The following is a 21335-nucleotide window of genomic DNA, read 5'->3' on the forward strand; positions in this document are numbered from 1 at the left end:
TAAATCTGACTTTGAGAGTTATACAGACTTCATATGGCAAAAAAGGGAAGGTACTTCAAGTTGATGAAACATTGGGGCAAAGGCAAATAGAAAAAATAATACATGATGCACTCATAGAAGATTGACAAGACTGAAACTAGAGGAAATTTTTAAGAATTAAAGCATTACCAAATATAAACATTCTAGAGAAAATTTTCCAAACAATTCTAAATAACTGGTATCTCCAAGCTAGTAAAACAATACTACAAGTATTACACATGTACTATGTGAAGGATATAAGATTGCTCTTCACATCAACCTAGCAGGTAAGACTTACAATGTTCATTTTACAGACACAGAAATGGACTAGGAGAACACACTTTGAAGTCACAATATTTTAAGTAACTAACAGAAGTAAAATGTGAACCAAATTCTACCTGTTTAAAAGCTAAAGCTCTAAGCTCCAAGTCAAAGCCTGAAGACTGGCTTTAAATGAATAGAATACCTATATAAATGCACTTGCCTATTTACTTAATTTTTAAAGACAAGGAATAAAACAATTAATCCTGAATTTTAAAAAATTCACCAATAAGGGGATGGGTAAAGGGGACTTTTTTGAATGTATCCTTTCTTAGATTTGACTTTGGAATCATGTAAATATTTTTAAAAATTATAAAACTTAAATATCTAACTATTTTGAAATAATTATAGATTCACAAGAAGTTACAGATTAAAATTTAAAAAAAACTATATTGAACCTAAATATGTATTAGTTGATGATCATACAGAAAACTAATCTAAAACACACTGATTTGTTCATTCCTAGAGGGTATATCCTTTTAAGAGAGATAACTTGAGTGGAAAAAACCTTACTTTCAGGAATCACACTGGTGATGGTGGTGTATTATCATCCTAGGACTACTGTACATATACTGTGAGATAAAGGAAATAATTAACTTAGAAGTATCCCTTATGAACTCAAAATCTATTTTATCTTAAAAGTAAAAAACCAACAAAAACAAATAAAAAACACATTCTTTAGCACTGTACATTGAAAAGGTCTAGAAAATATGAACAACCCAGAGGCAATTAACACTCCACTCCTACCATCAAGATTATTGTCTCAAAATACCATTTACCACTAAAAGGAAGAAGTGGCTAATTACAGGTCCAGAGCAGGAAATAGAAATCTGAACCAGACAGCAAGGAAGTAAAGACTACTTGGATCACGTTGAAAGGATTAAAGAGACAACCTGAAGAGACTCTCACTGGCTACAGACAGGACAGTCTGAGCATTAATAAGGATAGTAACTACAATGGCTTGAAATACACTAAAAATATTTAAATCCATGAGTCCAAAATGAAACAGAGGGGCAAAAAGAAAAAAAAAATCAGTCACTATCAGTCTGATAGTGAAAATTGGTAAATAAAGGAAAAATAATCAAACATATATCCTGGCTTTTCTTTGTAAATGTTTTTTTTCCAAGGAACATTCCAGCTAATAAATAAAGAAAATAAAAGAATACCACCACTTTGATTCATTAAATCAGTGCAGTACAGATCATCAATGACTGGTACCATCACCAAAAAGATACAGTCAGACAGTATGTGTATCCAAATAGAAGAATACAACACTACCTATGAATTAGTTGTACCTCTTAGGGGGATAGGGATAGGGGTGTCGGAATCAGATAGCAAGCCTCAGGATCCTATAAACAACAATTTAAAGGAAATAAACTAAACAGAGAAACATGTTGACTAAATTCACAGGAACATAATCAGCAAAATACAGACGTTGGAAGCTCTATGAATGACAGGGGCATCAAACTATGTAAGATGCTCTTTCTGTAGCTATTTTTATTGAAATAGCCATGTCCATTCATTTACCTAATGCCTGTAGCTGCTTTCACACTCAGTGGCAGAGCTGAATAGTTGTAACAAGTCGCTCAGTCGTGTCTGACTCTTTGCAACCCCATGGACTGTAGCCTAACGAGGTTCCTCCGTCCATGGGATTTTCCAGGTAAGAATACTGGAGTGGGTTGCCATTTCCTTCTCCAGGAGATCTTCCCGACCAAAGGATTGAACCCAGGTCTCCTGCATTGTAGGCAGATGCTTTACCGTCTGAGCCACCAGGGAAGATCCCAGGCCCACACAGCTAACATATTTTCCACCTAGCCTTTAATGAAAAACTTTGCCACCTCTTGCTCTATAAGATAAACAACTCAATTTCTTTAACAAATAAAGTGGAGGGGGGAGGAGATGAACAGAAAACCTATAGATTGAAAGAGGCCTAAAAGACATTTCAATCAATCACAATATCTCAATCTTATCTGCATCACACAAATAAAGATTCAAATAAAACTTTCTTAAAAAAAAAAAAGATAACTGAGCATTTGAAGATATTTTAAAAAAATCATATATTAGGAATAATAATGTAAAAAATAAAATAGTTCTCTTTCAGAGATATACACTGGATTTTTAAGGCAAAATATGTCTGGAATTTGTTTCAAAATAGTGTAGAAAAAGAAAAGTGAATGGAGGAATAGATGAAACAATACTGCCCTTGAACTGCTAAAGCAGAAGCTGTGTAACTGGAATACTCTGTGCAGTATTCCTTAACATGCACAATAAGACAACACATTCATTAGTCATGCTTAGAAGCATCAAAATCATGATGGAATGGAGACACATTCATATTTATTTCTACATATTTCACCATACATCATTAAGGAAGAGGAGAAAAGGTCATTTTACTTCTTTGAAGATGTAACCTCCCTGACACAATAAGCAAAACCTGCCCTTTGATAAAAAGTAAATAAAGGTTCTTTCACTCTCATGATGGAATAGGAGAGCAAGGCCAAATCTAGCCCATAAAAGTTTGTAAAAATTTAAAAAGGCACTCATTCCTTAAGATAATTCTGTTAGATTTTTATAATACATACATTATCTATTATGAGAATGGGGACACTCAGATGTAACCCTTCACACACTCCAACTTGTGCAACGGAAGGAGAGGCCTTTGATGAAAATTTAAAAACTTTTTGCCAATGAATATGAAGAGTTCAACTCTACCTTTTTGCAAATTAGTAATATCCAGAAAAGGTACTCCTCCAATTTGGGAGTTAATCTTCCTCACCTATTTTTTATCATTCAAAAATGAACACACCTGAGGATAGTATGGGGGGAAGTCTACAGACTTCCACTGTCCTAACATTTCCTTCCTGAATATTCCAAACTACCAAAAACATTTCCCCCAGAAATGCAATTTCTCCCATTACAATGAACACAGAGAACCAATATACAGCTTCACCAGCATTCCAAATGTAAGAGAGCTGGGGTAAAGAAGGAGTGACCAGAGGCAATCAGCTAAGCAGGCTATGAATATACACCACATTATATACCCTTGCAGTAAATATTACAGTGAGGAAATAGCACACCTGATCACTATTTTTCCTAAATCTAGTAAACAGAGGGAATGGGAACCCCTATCTCTATTTGAAAGTATACTATTTAAAGAGGGTACATTTGAGTACACAAATGGGAAAAAGACAAAGGCTAATTTTTAATACAGAAATTGAGCTATGAATGTCTGTTTACAGCATCTGTACATCATGCTTTAAAATGTACACTATGCATATCACATAGACCAAAACCAAAATCTAATACACAAGAGAAATCATTTTCTACACATACACACACATACCCACATGCATACACATATCCCAAGTAAATTACTTAAACAGATTTTTATCATTCTTATACTATATTTATCATAGGGGTGTTAAATTAACAAAATTTTAAAGCTTTAATAGGATATCAGTACTTTTAAATGATTTCATACCAAAGTGACCACAAAAAAAAAAAAAAAATCAAGGAGTGTGAAGGCTTTCCAAAAAACTGATAACTAGACTTATGTTTTAGAAAAAGGATAGACTGTTTCTATTTTTGAGAATGGTAGGAACCTTATTTTAATAACTTTCAATTATCTCCACGGCAAGAGAAATTTCAACCACCAATTTAAAGTATTTTGTATATACCATGTAACTCAGTATTATATTTAAGGCAATTTTATGAATTAAATAATTATCAAGTCAAAATGAGATTCCTTTTCCAAGCCCTTCCACCCAACAATATCATATTCATAGGACTAAATGTAAACTTACTTGGGCTGTTAGAAAGGTATCATCTTCACCTTCTTGAGCTTCAATTTCCTAAGTAAAAGGGTATACAATAGCTTTGCTTTACAAAATATCTGGGTAACACGAGAATGCTTTTATGCTACACCCGATTATCACTTGCCTCATGTTCTGTGCAGTGTCTATGGATACCATGGGTATTAAGCCAATGCTTAATAATTCAGACTATATTTTTATGCCAACATAAAAGCTTAGTCACATTGATAAAAGAATTAGAAACCAAAAAAAGAATTAGAAACAAGTCTTTCATGAGCCCTTCATTTATTAAGCTAGGTAGAACATAGCGTTCTAAGCATGAATACTGACCCCCTATTCCACTGATTTTCTTAAGTAGTACTAACATGCTTCAAAGCAGGACAAATGGTCTATTTCATTCAAAGAAAAGATTTAAAAATTATATCTTTAAAGCTTTTAAGTCAAACTTTCATAAGTAATTTCCCCACCCTTGATAATAACCAAATAAATGCAAATTAATGTTTTACATCTACTAAAGTAGGAAAAAAAACTTACTATCTGGTAATGTTGGCAAGGTCAGTGTTAAATTGGTACACTTTCATAGTGGGATAGTAAACAACTTAAAACTTAAATATCCCAAATTAAAAGAGTAGCTATTAGACACCCAGAAAACAGTCTAGTAAATTACGATGTAATGTATGAATTTTGAAGTCATTATATATTATCTGAAAATATATAGACTAAATAGCAATTTGTAACATGATAACTACTAGGTAAAAACATATACATATGCGGAAAATAAGCAAAAATTGAAAGGTCATCTTAGATTGCAGGATTTTGAGTGATTTATAAGTAACTTTAAAAATATATTTTTTGAAAGTTCTGTGACTTCCACATTGAACTAGAAAAATACTTTTTTATTATTTAGTACTTAGTTTAACTGTATCACGTTTTAAAAAAACTGGCTAAAGACCTGACTTTCGATGTCCTCTTTTTCTATGTCTTCTACTGCTTCTGCCTCTATTAATTCCTGAGCTGTCTTGTTCTCTTCTGCAGAAAGCAACTCCTTGGAATGCACGTTTTCTTCTTCATTTTCACCAAATTCTTCAGAGTCCTTCAGTTCGTCATTTCCATCTTGTTCATGTGCCTCTTGATTCTCCAATTCACAGTCCTTTTAATGGTAAGAAAATTTGATACAATTCGAGGCAAAGTACTGCGGGCTATCCACCAAACCTTTTTGGTAATTTACATCTCTAAATGCTTTCACTTCTATCATATTTTGACATTACTCCCAAAGTCAAAGTTCAATAATTTTATATTACGTACTAACTGTGCCTTTAAAATTAGAGGGGGGTCTAATACCAAGGTCATTATACTGTGCATCTGAGTTCCCAAATCACTTACACTGAAATAAATATATGCTAATTGGATTGCTCTCAAGTTCCAGTTATAATATTTACCAAGTCACATCCTATGAGCTTTCCTATAAGACATGGCTTCAAAGAAATGACTTCTTTTTTCTACACGCCACAGTTTGGCTTACCTTCAAAGACTGTGGACATCTTATACATGATAATATAAACTTTATTTCTAATTTATAATAAGGAATCCCAACTGTTACACCAATGTCTGTTCTTACAAATATGCAAATAACTAATCAGTTTTGAAATCTACCACCATGCCACAAAGCCAATTAAACAGGGGAACATAGATTAGGATTCTCTCTGTGAAGCAAAGAATATTGGTTAGTCTCTTAAAGTTTATGGATATAAGGGTACCTCAGTAGAAATAAAGAAAAGCAACAATCAGCCTAGTTCCCTCTCTCATTAACTGCAGACAAAGGGTTAAAAGCAATGGACATTCTTCCTCCTTTCCTACTCTCATGGTGAGATTTAAAGGCGTTAAACAACAGATTTAAAGGTTTCTGGGTTAAAAGGGGAAAAGTGTAGGGGTATAACTATTAATTATTCATAGAGGAACTGCAATGAGGGACTAGAAATTTCTGGGAAGGTAGGCACAGAGAAGAAACATGACTGTGTGGAATGTGCAGTGCTTGGGGAGCAGGTCATCGCTGGGACAGCAGGTCTAACCAGCTTATTATCTGCCTGTGAGTGGGGGGACACTGGGAACTGACAGTGGAGGAGGTGCTTGGTTATATGATGCTACAAGAATTGGTACAGAACAAAAAACAAAACAAGGCAAGTCACTGAGGGAATTTCACCTACTTTCAAGTGACGATTTTGACTATTCTCCTCACTTACAGGCAGAAGTAATTTCTATAGTATTCACATATCTAAGCAATAGGTGATATTTACCCACCATCATCACTGTATAAATTCCAAAATTACCAACTCTGAGAAACAAGGCAAGTATATCCACTTTCTTTCTATCATATTTACCACAAATGAGGATACCTCCAAAGGGAAAAAGAAATATAAAAGTAACGATACATTTAAACAGAATTTTGTAAAAGTCCTTTTGTTCTTTTAGACATTATGACCAGGTTCATTTAATAATTACACAAAGGCATCCTTTGTGGTACATATAAGACAGCAATATTATATCTCCTCGTAACATTTTAAATGACTGAAACATTTTTGTGCATTTTTGTGCACTGAAGAGCTGAAAGGAAGTTAGAAATTTGAAAACTAAAAGGGTTTTTACTAAGTCATAATGTTTTTCCAGCTTATGGATAGTTTTGACTTAATCATACACTCACTAGTGAAGACAACTAGAGAAATGAGAGCAAAGGAATAAACCTAGTGGAAGATATACCACAAGGATAACAGAATACAAAGACTGAACACCCCTTAAAGGCTCAAAAAAAGCCGGTTATAGGCACGTAATCACCCATTTTAATGGATCCCTGAGCACATATTTCCTGAATTACCTGACTTCAGGGCTAACTCCTCAACCAAACATCTCTTTCTCTCTGTGCATGCCGTCAAAGTGCAAGATACAAAGAGTGAGGTACATGGTGCCTGTGCAGCCTGTGTGTGGGGGGAGGGTAGAGAGTTAGATGGTAGGAAATGAGTGAGTGAAGGGACATGAGCTGACTTCATGGCGGACCACACAGACATCCGAGATGTTATGGCAATATGACCTAACTGTACACAGAAAACAGAATACATGTGGTGTAAATGTATGTAATTTAAAACGAACTATGCTCATTAAATAATTTCTGCAAATGCCACACTACTTAAGACCTAATGATCAGTCAATAGATCACATTTCATTAAAATGAGAACAACAATAAAAACTATGATTAAAAGTAACAGTATATTGAACTGCCACAACCTCAATTAAAATTACATACTCTGTTCTCCTAGTTGGACATTCTTAAAATAAAATATATTTTTAAACCAATAAAGACCTGGCTTATTTATCTTTAATGGGCAAAACACATTTCTTAATCTGATCTTCACTAAGTAGCAATATATCAGCAACTTTCTCCATTTTAAAGACTATATTAATCTGATTTCTGTATATTATTAATATATACAAAAGCTAAATGTGATGGGCAGTACCCTTTTCAGGAACTAAGGTATCAATTGTCCTGTACCTGTTCCTCTGGCCCCTATGTCTCCCCAAACAAACATTCTTTGCTTTGTCTCATTTAACTAAAGTTATTTATTATATTTCTCAACTATGAGAATTAGTAAGACTGACAATATTATTTGTCTCTATACCTATTTACCAACATATTTCAGTGTCTATTGTTAAAGCAAAATGCATGAATTCCTCATGCAAAATACTAGGCTCAAAACAGACATCTTAACCTGTGTAATTAACACTTTACCTTGACAAAAGCATCATCTTCCACAGAAGCATCTCCACTCAACTCATCTGCTTCCTGTTTTTTACCTGCGAAAGAAGGAAAATGGGCTAACAACCAATATTTTATTACTTTAAGAGCAAAAAACATTCAGACAAGTTTACCCCGAGGTATCACTCTCCACTCCCAAATCATCTGACAAAGCAAATGCCAACTGCTATAAACCACCTGGCCCTAGCTGTCCCAAACCAAAAAAGAGAAGCTTTATGAACAATGTCATGCTGTTGCATTTCATTGAAATAAACTGTGCAAATAATTAATCCTGCATACGAACCCATCACCTTCACTGACTTGACATATGATCCATTTTTCTTTACACCAGTCAAATTCTCTATCTTCAATTCTCCCAGAAGTAGCATCAACTTTCAACAGTACTGTACTAACTGTATATATAACCAGACATCTGATAGCTAAATTCAAGACTCAGATCCCCCATAAAGCCTTCCTAAGTTCTTCTTGTCAACAAGCTTTCTCTAAAATAAAATTCTCACACTTGACACCTCACAATCCATGATCAGCTGATGATATACTGCCTTGTTCTGTCGGATACCTCTTGCTCACCATTTAAAGAAATACCTTAAGTACAGTGACTGCTTTTATGCTTATTTTGTGTTTCTCCAAAGGCCTAAATATTAAGTAGTGCTTTAACATGATGACTGATTTAACTGATTTAAGGCAAGTAGAAATTACTTCAGACCAAAAACTGTTAACAGCTTCCAGATAGACTACAGGCCTCCCTGACTTCAAAACTTTGAAAATTGGTGGTTGGCATTCTTTAAATGTTTTACACACACACACATACGTTTTCCACAGATCCAAGGCTAAAAGTGCCTCACACACACACGTTTTCCACAAATCCAAGGCTAAACATGCCACACACACACACACAAATTTTCCACAGATCCAAGGCCAAAAGTTTGTGTTTTCAAGCAAGTCCATAAAAATCTACTTAGATAACCCATAATGTATGAGAAATGCTGTTTAAAAAAATCACAGCTGTTAAAATTTTACTATTTTTTAAAAATTTATTTATTTTGAGATGTTAATGGATGTCTTCTCCTGAAACCAACTAATCAACCTTTCCTTGGCCTAAAACAGGAACTGCCACATACCTATCTCAAGCTTCCATGACCCCAGAGGAGAGAGAGTTTGGCTGTGAGGTAACTCTAAAAAAAAAGTTAGGTTAACTCCCTTTCCCATGTCTCCTCACCAGCTCCTATCTTCCATCTAATCCCAATTGGAAATCCTTTCCATGAATGAGAGATAAAAAGGGAACAAGATACTGGTTCTTCCAGATATGTGAAAAGATGAAGAGTAAAGAGTTTTCTTTTATCCACTGAGGTAAAAGAGGTCTTCATATCCCTGAGGGCTTAAAACAAAAGAGAAACAAAATGTGGAACTTAGTGGCATTTGTATTTTAGAGAAAACACAAATTAGAAGTTACTACAAGGGCAATGAGGGAGATGTTCCTTCCTTAAAAAATGAAACAGTATCAGGTGAGAAAGAGCTTACTAAACTGTTCTATCACAGATCATAGAAAAAGCAAGAGAATTCCAGAAAAACATCTGCTTCTGCTTCACTAACTATGCTAAAGCCTTTGACTATGTGGATCACAATAAACTGTGGAAAATTCTTAAAGAGATGGGCATACCAGACCACCTTACCTGCCTCCTGAGAAACCTGTATGCAGGTCAAGAAGCAACAGTTAGAACCGGACATGGAACAACAGTCTGGTTCCAAATTGGGAAAGGAGTACGTCAAGGCTGTATATTGTCACCCTGGTTATTTATGCAGAGTACATCATGCGAAATGCTGGGCTGGATGAAGCACAAGTTGGAATCAAGACTGCAGAGAGAAACATCAATAACCTCAGATATGCAGATGACACCACCCTTATGGCAGAAAGTGAACAAGGATTAAAGAGCCTCTTGATGAAAGTGAAAGAGGAGAGTGAAAAAGTTGGCTTAAAACTCAACATTCAGAAAACAAAGATTATGGCATCTGGTCCCATCACTTCATGGCAAATAGATGGGGAAACAATGGAAACAGTGACAGACTTTATTTTCTTGGGCTCCAAAGTCACTGCAGACGGTGACTGTAGTCATGAAATTAAAAGACACTTGCTTCTTGGGAAAAAAGCTATGACAAACCTAGACAGCATATTAAAAAGCAAAGACACTACTTTGCCAACAAAGGTCTATATAGTCAAAGCTTTGGTTTTTCCACTAGTCATGTATGGATGTGAGGGCTGGACCATAAGGAAGGCTGAGTGTCAAAGAATTGATGCTTTTGAACTGTGGTTTTGGAGAAGACTCTTGAGAGTTCCTTGAACTGCAAGGAGATCAAACCAGTCAATCCTAGAAGAAATCAGTCCTGAATATTCATTGGAAGGAGTGGTGCTGAAGTTGAAACTCCAGTACTTGGCCACCTGATGCGAAGAGCCAACTCATTAGCAAAGACCCTGATGTTGGGAAAGATTGAAAACAGGAGAAGAGGACGGCAGAAAATGAGATGCCTGGATGGCACCACCGAATAGATGGACACAAGTTTGAGCAACTCTGGGAGTCTGTGATGGACAGGGAAGTCTGGCGTGCTGCAGTCCATGGAGTTGCAAAGAGCTGGACATGACTGAGGACTGAAATGAACTGAACTGATGCTAGGAAAGATTGAAGACAGGAGAAGAAGAGGATGACAAAGGATGAGATGGTTGGATGGCATCACCAACTCAATGCACATGAGTTTGAACATGCTCCAGGAGATGGACAGGGAAGCCTGACATGCTGTAGCCCATGGGGTTGCAAAGTCAGAAACGAATGAGTGACTGAACAACCACCACCACAATATAAAACCTTAAAGCTTTGAGAAGAAATAAGTTTTTAAAGCTACAGGATTCCACCACCCACCCCCAACACCCACACCACCAAATAACCTATAGAGCAGAGCTTTTGAGTGATATTCCTTCAGATCATTTGCAAATACTATTTACTCTTTATAAATATAAAATGCATTACAATTTGCAAAGCACTTTAAAAAAAGTTCGTGATATTTTTCTAACACCCCACAGTACATAGGGCAAGTAATCACACCTTTACAAAAGAGAAAACGAACCAAGGTTACACAGCCTGCCCAAGGCTAGTAAATGGCACTGTCAGACCGAGAAGCCAAGGCTTCTTCATTTCCAGGACTAAAATTCTTTCCACTTCATCTTACTATGACCTACTTAAAAGACATTATTTTAGTAAGAAGTGGTTAACTCAATGTATAGACACCATCTTTGAAATGGAAGCCCTCAGCATAACAAGCTACATATACTATGCACACTCCATGGCGAGTTTCACTTGCTTTCATTTACTTAAAGGAAAACTAAATTACACTACATCAACAAAAACAACAGACGCAGTCACTACCGCTGCTTAAGCAGCTTCCACAGTGCAGGCACTAGGACACATGCTCCATATATATCAATGCATGTATTTTATCCTCTTAACTAGCCCCATTCTACAAAATAGTGAAAAGTTAATCAGATTACAAAGCTAGTAAGGGCAGTGCTTCAGTTTAAACCCGGCTCTACTCCACTCCTCAAAAACGACAAAAGCATTAGCTACAAGGTGCCAGCAGTTAAAAATGTCATCTCTTTTAGCATGAACAGAGGCTCCACAAGCCACATCTGTAAAATTTTAAAATGAGAGAGTCACAGAGATTATGTAACTTGTCCCATGACAAACAGGCAGCAAGAGGCAGAGATACAGAGAAAGGTCCAAATTGCTATCCTTTATTGTTTTTAACAATTGTATCACATGAAAGCACTGGACACAATGTGTCAGCAGCTTATAAACATAAAAACTAAAAGGACCAGATTTTTCACACATACATTAATGAAACTAGTAATAATCTGACAGGCACATAATAAACTGACATTTTACGCACTAATTTTTGACTGCTCTCATAATCTAACTGCATTTATTTACACATGCTCAATTAGCAACTATATTGTAATTTCTTTCTCTATAAAAAGTATCATCCCTCCCCCATACAAAGACAATTCACCTCTCAGACAGCTACGATGCTCATCATCCAGCCCAGAACCTAGTACAGTGCTGTATAACAAGCATCATATAGGTCTTGAACGGCAATGATGCAGTTTCTAAGCTGGTCGCTAGCAGTAAACAGAGTTCAGACTTTTATTCAGCCCTCACTGTGACACGCCAATCAAATCAGCATCATGTACAACCCCGTATTGTCAGTAAGGACTATAAACTTGGAGTCGAATGATACTACAAAGTATATCTACAGATTCCTAACTTTTATGATGTCACAGATAAGAAATAACTTAAAAATCAAACCCCACTTAATTCAACAAGCACCACCAGCTTAGACACATCTTTGTACAGTCAGTAACCATTTATACCTCATCTCCCATGTAAGCCTGTGCTATGAAATGTCGTATAACAAACTAATAAATGAATCTTTTGTTCTTCAGGGAATCTGGCATGTACCAAAGAAATATGAACTGGTCCAAAGGAAAGCAGCACCACCAGGATGAGGAAGCTAGCTGAAAGTGCAATGTAAACAGACACCTAACTAATGCTTTGAGGAACAAAACTAAAAAAGAAATTGAGTAAAAAGATAGTCTGAATAGCAAAATAAAAAATGGAAGCAAAATTACTTATCACATCTCAAACTATCATAGTAGTAACATACAGCTATCTTGAAATTACATAAAATACACTGCAATGTTCTTTGCACGATTATAGAGTCAAAAGCAAAAATACACCAAAGGAAGAAGATGCTAAAACACCTCCTTATTTATGCATCATAAGTTTGTATAGGTCCACAAACCCTTAATGAAACCACTGGGGCCAGACATGTTTTAGAACTGTCAGATTTTAAGAGTACAATAGTGTATATACCAATTATTAATTTAAACCTCCCAATGGCTTCTGGACCAGTCTCTCAATTAATCACGGAAATAACATTATAAATAGCTTCACTTTTGCCAAACTTTTCAGAATACTTGTGTTTCAGAATTAAGAATATAGATTTCAAGATGAAAATTTGGTTTTCTCCTTATGTTCTTAAAAGGGTTGGTAATTTTCCTCTTCAAGTTCAGAAATACCTCCCAAAACAAAAACAAAACAAAAAATCTACTTAGTAAGTAGAGTTTAAAGTAATTTGCCAAAAAACTTTGTGGCTGAGTAACTTTTCCACTAAATATTAACGGAAGTTATGAAACGCAGAAAAGGTTCAGTCACAAAATTTCTGCTGGAGAAGAGGGAATAAGACTCAGAGACCAGGCCAAACAGAATAGCGTTAGCGTTTCCAGCAACAGCCTCTCCCCAACTGCACAGAATCTTAAAATAATCATGTACTATTGTCTTCTGTTAACTGTTTGCATATGTGTTTTAGCCTCTCTTGTATTAAAGAAATCAGATTTCTGATTTGCATATTGTCTTAAACATAGCAGTCATCCCATAGGTCATTTTATTATTTTTAAAAAGTCTACCATAAAGATAGTTTATATTCATATAATAAAATAAATCTGAAAAATACCAAACATATATTTTAAAAATCTCTTAACTTTATCATCTAAAGACAACCAAACTGAACATCCACACACACCTGTGAACATTTGCACAAGATTTTCAAAGGCAGCAAAAATGTAACTGAGTTCTTAGTGGATTACTTTTCTATCCTATCAATTAGAAGAAAGTAGTACTGCTTAACTCTCAGCATTTTGTGCAAATCAAGTAAAGCAATATGAAAGTTTTCTGAAAACTGTATAGAGAATTAATCACATATATATGCAAATAGAGACTAATTGTGTAAGGTATAGAGAACTAACCAACAGGCAGAAAGGGATGAATGAAAATGACGCTGTTTCAATGAGGCTAGAGCACCCAGTGGTTCTTTAGCTGCTTGAGAATCACCTGGGGAACTTTTAGAAAATACTGATTCCTGGGGCCCCCAAAGAGTAAACAAAACCAACTCTCTGGGGGGCAGGAGCCTGGTATCTGTTTTTAAAACTTAAATGACTCAAATGTAGGTTAGATTGAGTGTAACCAAAGAAGATGGAATAAGACTATGAGGAAGGTTACTATTTTCAGATTCTCCAGACTAGAAAAAATTTAAATTCTGCCTACCTTCCACAAAACAACTAGAGTAGGTATAAACTTGTATTAGTTCTCAAAAAGGTAAAAAACAAAAACAAAAACAAATCCTTAAACATAAACCTCTTAAAAGTACGTGCACATGTACATATACAGCTTAGATCAATAAAATGTAACTTCTCATAAAGTCAGAGTGGTGGAATTATGGGCAATTTTCACTTTTTTGTACTTTTCTGGATTACCTAGTTTTTAAAGTGAAAACAGTTCACTTTTATGATCTGGAAAACAATTCTGTAAAGCCATACTACAAACTATTCCAGGATACCAGAACTAGAGGCTAACTGGGACTGTGGAGTTTATGGTGTGAACGGTTAACTCCTGGAACTGCACCACACTGAGGCCCTTTTACTGTCATATGTGAGATCTTAAATAAATCAGTAGATTTCAGCCTTAAATCCTAAGCCATTATTCAACCTCTTCATTAAAGTCATTTCTGATGCCACCAACTGGTAATAATGATTGCTTTTTCCTCTAATTCCTAGACAATTCATACTTCATTTTACATGAGTTCATGAAAGAGAAAGTCAGAATCTTCTACCCTTGATTCAAAATGCCTGGAAGATGAATGACATGGGAGAAAGACATTTTCTTAAAGTACTAGAAAATTTTACCTCTCTCTCCACCAAGATTGTTGATACACACCATATTTGACACAATAAAATAAAAGTAAAAAAGTACTTTGATAATAAACATAATCTACCATATACAACTGCATAGTTCAAATGCTGGTTTTAAGAACAGAGGTAAAACTGCCTGATTGTGAAATGAAAATGACATACACAACTTTTGAGGTCAGACAATATTCTAGCAAAAGTTATGAGGCTTTCCAACACAGCAACAACTTGGTAAGGGAGAAAAGGCAGGTGCCCATGATTCATGTGTTCTAAAAGTAACTGTATTTCACGTATCAGTGTTTAAGGAGAAGCCACTAGTGTTTTTGAGAAAGGGACCTTAAAAAGAAAAATCATATAGAAGACAGTAAAGACTATTAATCTCTGATACGGTGCTTCCTACAAAGAAATATGCAGTTAAAGTAATCACCAGAAGACATATTTTTCAAAGCAGTTGTTATGAAAGTCATCATAGGACCCTTGGTATTCATTCAACAAGTATTTTCTGAGCACCTCTTATGCGCAAAGTGAGCTGCTAGGTATTACAGAAACTAATGTAAATAAAAGACTGTCCTTACCCTCACAGAGCTTCTAGCCCAGTAGGTACCCAAAAAAATTTGACACTTTTGGCCTCAGAATGCTTCTCAATGCCACAGTTCTGATTAAAATTTCTTTAACATCCAAACATACTACAGTTAAAAAAAGTTACAGTTTACTATGATACTATATTAAATTCATTTTATGTGGTTGATCACTATATTTTTACTTGGCATACAAATTTTAGAAAGCTTAACAGAGTAGACATGTAATTAATTATACTGATTGTGTATACTGAGTATGGTACTTTACACACATTAATCAGGCATTATGTCTGGATAAACCTGTAACCCAAAAATATACTCTATAGTGGGAACAAATCAGATTTTTAAAAACTTAAAAGTATTGTGAATTTCAATTCAGTTAAATACTGACTATATACACTTCTGAATACTGCACTGATTAACTACTTTAAGTAACTTTTGCCAAAGTTTAGGTGACTCTAAAGGTTGAAAATCCAAAAGAATGATATGCTATTTACAAGTGAACCAAAAGAAAGTTTACATCTATAATCTCTAAAAGAGGCTAATGAGGAGTTAGTTCTACCTGTTTAACCGCTTTCTAACACACACCCAAATAATGACCATAAATCTCACTGGTGAAGCTTTCTTCTACATAGTAAAGAGAATGAGAAAAGATTCAGAAGTGAGAACCAATCTAAGCTACAAATTTCACCATAACAACTACAAGTAGATAGATTTTTACAAATACGTTAGTCATTAATATTTGGACTCACTATAACATTATCAACATTTGTTACAAATTTGTGAGTTTGTGCTTATAATAACAGTATTTTTTAAATATCCCACAAAATACTTAAGAATGCAGATTCCTTTTCCTTTAATCTGTCAAAACACAATCATTTTAACACAAAAAATTTTCTTAAGAAACAGGGACTCTGCACTTGTAAGAGAACAAGCTTAATATTTCACCTAAGAAATGTTAAGACCCAGGAAGCTTCTCTCACCTTATCATTCAACACCATTTAACTTTTACTTGCTACATTAAGCCACATCATCATAAGAATTATTTATTTTGTCTAACAAGCTACTAAATGTTTTATCTTGGTCTTGTCTACATGACTGCCTCTAAGTAAACCCTTTCTTTATTCTTTTCCTATTTTATTTTAGTATGCTCAGCTGAAGAAATCTATACAAACTGAGGAACTATGAGCTTTCCTGTTCCTTCCTTATATATCTATTTTAGCTCAACAGAATTTTTCTTCTGGCTCCTGGTTACAGATTATTATTAAATTTCAGAATTAAGAGACACTTACAGATGGTCTAGTAAATTTTCCACTTTTATAAAAAAGAAGTAGACCCACTGAAAGAAAAATAATATGATCAAGATAAAATTATTTTCAAGACAGATACTAAGTGAAATAAGATGTGGCACAAAGAACCTTATTTTAAAGTTTCCCTATTCAAATTTGATGCCTAAAAAGTTATTTCTAAACTTAAAATTTAAAATAATCTTATTTATAAGCATCTTAACTGTAAATTAATTCAAACCAGGTTCTTAGTTTGGGGTTTACATTTTATTCTTTGTAATTCATAGGATTTTGAGAACAATGATAAATGGAACTCAAGGAGACAAGAACTATTTATCACACATGTCCCAGAATGAGTCTGATGAAGTCCTCAGTTGTAGTCTGCTGCAGACAAATAATTAATATTGCAACTCCTAACTAAATACCATAAGATACCTTAACATAGGGTTATCAAAAAATTAAATTTCAAATATCCTTATAATCTATACAAGAGGGAAAAATTAACACTTATTTTATACACATATACATATATACGTATGTACATGTGTATACTGAAAAACTTCTTAAAATGGTTTATTGCTGAATTAATTTCTAATGGTAAGATGAAGTTCCTAACGACTGAAAAAGGAAGGGATACACACAGAAATTAAAAGTAGGTGAAAATAAATAAATGAGATTTACTTTACATGCTAAGTCATTAATCAGCTTGAATAACTTGGGACCATAGTGAACATACAACATCTATCAAACTACCACAATGTGCTAAATAAATGACATGAATCAAAATCATTATAAGAAATCACTATAAGAAACAGGGTAAATTCCTGATGTACTTATTCCTGAGTTTTTTTAGGCTTCCTCATTTTGAAATTGCCTCTGGGTTTGTCGGCAGAGGCTTCTCAACATGCTTCTCTAAGCACAGGGAAATGTATCTCTCAAGCTGATATACTGAGCAAGAATTAATGGAAAGCCACGTATCTTCAAGGTAATTTTCTAACTCCTGTAAACTCCATTTCCACCAGTCATTCCCATCCTCTCCTGGAAATGCTTCTTAGCCCTTTTTAATTTCCTTTGGCACAAACAGGAGACTCTTGCAAAGGTAGGAAAACTCGCATAGAGAGATACCATCAAGATGTCGCTGGTCCTGATACTCATACAGATTGCTTAAGCTCACACTTGACTATTCCCTTCTTTTCAACGTTATTCCATTCAACCATTTTACTGCAGTTGTAATCAGTCTGGTCTACAGCAGAGAGTAGCAAATCGATCACTTCAAGCAGTAAGGAGTGTTAGGTTTTTAAAATGCTGCAGCTGCAAGGAAATTGTAGGTAGGTACCAGGATTCAGATACCCACACCATGCCCACCCTCTAACACTGTCCCTTATGGGACAAAGCGAGAAATCCGTAGTCATTCAAATAAGGATTTCACCAGCTAGAACCTTTTAAACATATCTAAGCCCCACTTACATTGTTAAAATGTTAATTTAAAACCACCTTTACCTATTCACTAAATCACCACATCCCAGAAATATATTCCTGCCTAGTTTAAAAGTTAGAAAATTGGCATCTTTAATATATATATCCCTGTGAGTTAAAACTTTTTTTAAAAGCTGATTAGTCATGGATTTTTGGATTCTTTTTCCCCTACCTTGTTAGTATGATTGGTGAGGTCTTTTTGAGTTTTACTGAAAATTAGAATGTATAATGGCCTAAATGCAAATTAAGTTCACCAAGACAAACAAAATAGTAAACACAAAGTTTATAAAATTTTAATATACTAGAGGAAACAGCAAGGAGCCAAGGTGAAAGATTTGGTAGGAATTCCATCAATACTCTGCCAATTGTGGGGCAAGGTAGACATGTTTTAAACCATATTTTATTCTTCAGGTCTTCACACTATGAAGGAAGAAATATTATGAAACTTGACTTTGTAATTTATTCGGAAGCAAGAACTGGTTTCACTTTCAGGACAACTTCAGCCAAATCTTAAGGGCTACTAGTCACCCAAAGCCTGGCAACAGTACTTTTCTTCCTTGACCCAACAAGGCAGAGTGCCAGAGGGAAATAGCAAAGAGTAGCACTATATCAACAGGGCAAGTGGCATAAGAGCAGAGGCAAGTTATATAACCAAAATATATTTTAAAATATGTTTATAACTCGTAACAACCTTTGCCTTTGGTTGGTTTCTTGTTTGGAGTATCAGTTGAAACAGTTAATTCAATATTATCTGGATCGCCTCCTTCCTCTTCAATAGCCTACATTAGAAAGAGAAGTTAATATGCTACACAGTCTATCTAAACTTATTTTATAAAAACGAAATAAAAAAAAAAGCAAACCTCAAGCCTCAAGACATTAGAATTGCCAGTCATTTCATAAACCAACTTCACAAAGGAGCAATTAAACTAAACAAGTGAGAGAAACTTTCAGGAGGAAATATCACTAGGTAGAAAAATCACATGGAGCTTTACACTTTACCTAGTCGAGAAAATTAACTATCACATATTATCATACTGAACAAAACTCTAAATATTCTCAATTGCAAAAAAGTTGCTAGCTACGAAAGTAAAGAACGAAAAGGAGCTTCCCTAATGTCTATAATGCAAACTTAGTTCTCCTCTACTATAATTCCAACGCTCACTCAAACCAAAAAGATAATCAGGGAAGAAAAAGCAAATTATTGTGCTAATGCAAAACCTGAAAACCCAGCGGACAAACCTTTCTCTTACCCACCCATCAAATCCCACTACCAATTCCCCGCTAGTATGGGGAGAAAACGGTTGGGCACAATTAAACGGTAACTTTGCAGAAGTCACCAAAGTAACCAGTCCCTACGAGGCCAAGAAATGCACGCGCTCACCATCTCTAAAGACTGGGGACCGAGCGCCTCCCGGGTCTCCACGATCGCCCTTGGGAGGCCGCGCCGGCCGGCCGCAGCCCTCGGCAGCCTGGCGGGGACGTCCCGGGGGAGGCAGAGGCGCGCTCGGCTACGGCGGCCAGTCCCGGGCGGCTCGCGGGCCCCTGGCAGGCCCGGCCCGGCGCGCGGGGGCGGGGGTGCTGCGGGAGGGTCCTCACTCTCCCCGCGCGCGCGCGGGCGACGCCCGGGACTTCCCCACAGCACCGCACCGTGGGCCCCGGAGGCTGAGCGGCCAGGGGCTGCGGCGGTAGTCGGGGCTCCGAGGCGCGGCCTAAGCTCGCCTTCCCGGACCTCGCCGGGCCTCACCTGCTTGAGTCGGGAAACGAGCACGGTCTTGACTCCGGTGATATCCAGGTTTCGCCGTTTCAGCTCGGACTTGAGATCGATGACCCGCAGATCGGTGATCTTTTTACCTTCTGCCTGACCTGAAGCGGCCGAGGCTGCCACAGCACCGGTAGCGGCAGCCATTTTAGAAGAGCGGCGCGCTGCCAAGGCAGCGAGTGAACTGCAGGGCGGCGGCAGCGGCTCCAACTTCGACTCAGGCCTCGCCGGCCGCCGGCGCCGCGCAGCGCTGCGCACAATGAGCCGCAGGCCCCGCCCCCTGTTCGCCACCCCGGCGCAACCTGCAGCCGCCACCAGCACCCGGATGACAGGCGCGCGTGCGCACTAACGGGGTGGAGAAGGGAAGGCGCTCGGCGCGCGCACGGGAGCGGATCGCGGCCACCTGGGCGGTGCGACCCCTTGCTAGGACTGGGAGATCGGGCGCGTTCAACCGCACCAACGTCTGCCGTGCCGCCGTTCCTCCGCCGCTTCGTTACACATTTTCTGGCAACGTCTCGAGTCTTGAGCAATAGCAGTGCGCCGGGCACTCTCGTCATAGATAGTTCGCGCGTTACTCAACCCGAACCAAGGGGCGTGTCCTTGCCCTAAACCTTTTCCAGGGGAATACTTTACCGGCCCTGCTGAATAATCGGAAAAATGTGGCCACCGTACGCGAAAGAACTAGGTTCCCAGAGTTCCGTTCAAAGGCAGGAAAGGAACTCGAGAGCGGTTAATGTAAAGAATATATGGGGCTGGCCTGTGTAACAAGTCCCACTCTTGGGACGTCTCATGGGAAAACATGCCTTTTTTTTTCCAAGGAGGTTTAGTTTATTCTAGGGCTGCCCATCTCACTGAAAACACAAAACAAAACAGGACACCTTCCCATCTGCACTAGCCTTAGTTTGTTGTCATCTCCAGAGGTCCTGGCGGCTCAACACAAAGTTGATTACTGAAAAATGAATTTGGTTTGTAAGTACTTGTTACCATTCTCATATACCCTGTTCACTGTTTTCTCCCGTCAAATTTGGGCTTCCAGGAACAATGACCATCTTATGAGGGACTACGCTGTACAAGTAACTTTAGCCAATATGACTAACAAATCAAAAGCATTTATGGATTAAAACTATTCTACAAACTCCATAAACAGAATATGACGCTTAATTCTTAATTCTTGGCATTTCCTGGTTTTAAAAATTCAAATTGATGAAGTCTGGGTCGCTTTAGATTGCCTTTTCTCATTAGCTAATTAGAGCAAAAAGAGGAAAACTGGACATTATACAATAATACTTGTCAGGTAAGTATTTATGGTTTATATGACTTGTAATAACCCCTAATCCTTCTGATCCCTGTGAGGAAAATCTCTGTAAGGCTTAGAGAGATTAAGTGGTTTGTACATTTTCACATAGCTGGTATGTGGCTGAACTGGTGCTGAAATCCGGTCTCCTGATTCAAAAATCCACCTCTGTCTCTATTACAAGTTGACCCACAGT

General features: G+C 36.8%; 1 protein-coding gene across 5 annotated transcripts in view; it reads right to left on the reverse strand.

Annotated features, from left to right (window-relative positions):
• SLTM (SAFB like transcription modulator) overlaps nucleotides 1-20098 on the reverse strand; it is a 43570-nt gene extending 23472 nt beyond the window's left edge. For 2 of the 5 annotated variants that reach the window (XM_018054274.1, XM_018054273.1), the window contains exons 1-5: nucleotides 19831-20098; nucleotides 18778-18865; nucleotides 7930-7994; nucleotides 5104-5301; nucleotides 4143-4190 (exon numbers count right to left, since the gene is read on the reverse strand). In XM_018054274.1, the coding sequence (XP_017909763.1) occupies nucleotides 4143-4190; nucleotides 5104-5301; nucleotides 7930-7994; nucleotides 18778-18865; nucleotides 19831-19992 (561 nt within the window). In that variant the 5' untranslated portion in view covers nucleotides 19993-20098. The remainder of the gene's footprint in view (nucleotides 1-4142; nucleotides 4191-5103; nucleotides 5302-7929; nucleotides 7995-18777; nucleotides 18866-19830) is intronic. The other 3 variants (XM_018054276.1, XM_018054277.1, XM_018054275.1) reach the window with 2 other exon arrangements.

The sequence above is a fragment of the Capra hircus genome, chromosome 10, assembly GCF_001704415.2.
Source record: "Capra hircus breed San Clemente chromosome 10, ASM170441v1, whole genome shotgun sequence".
Taxonomy (NCBI): domain Eukaryota; kingdom Metazoa; phylum Chordata; class Mammalia; order Artiodactyla; family Bovidae; genus Capra; species Capra hircus.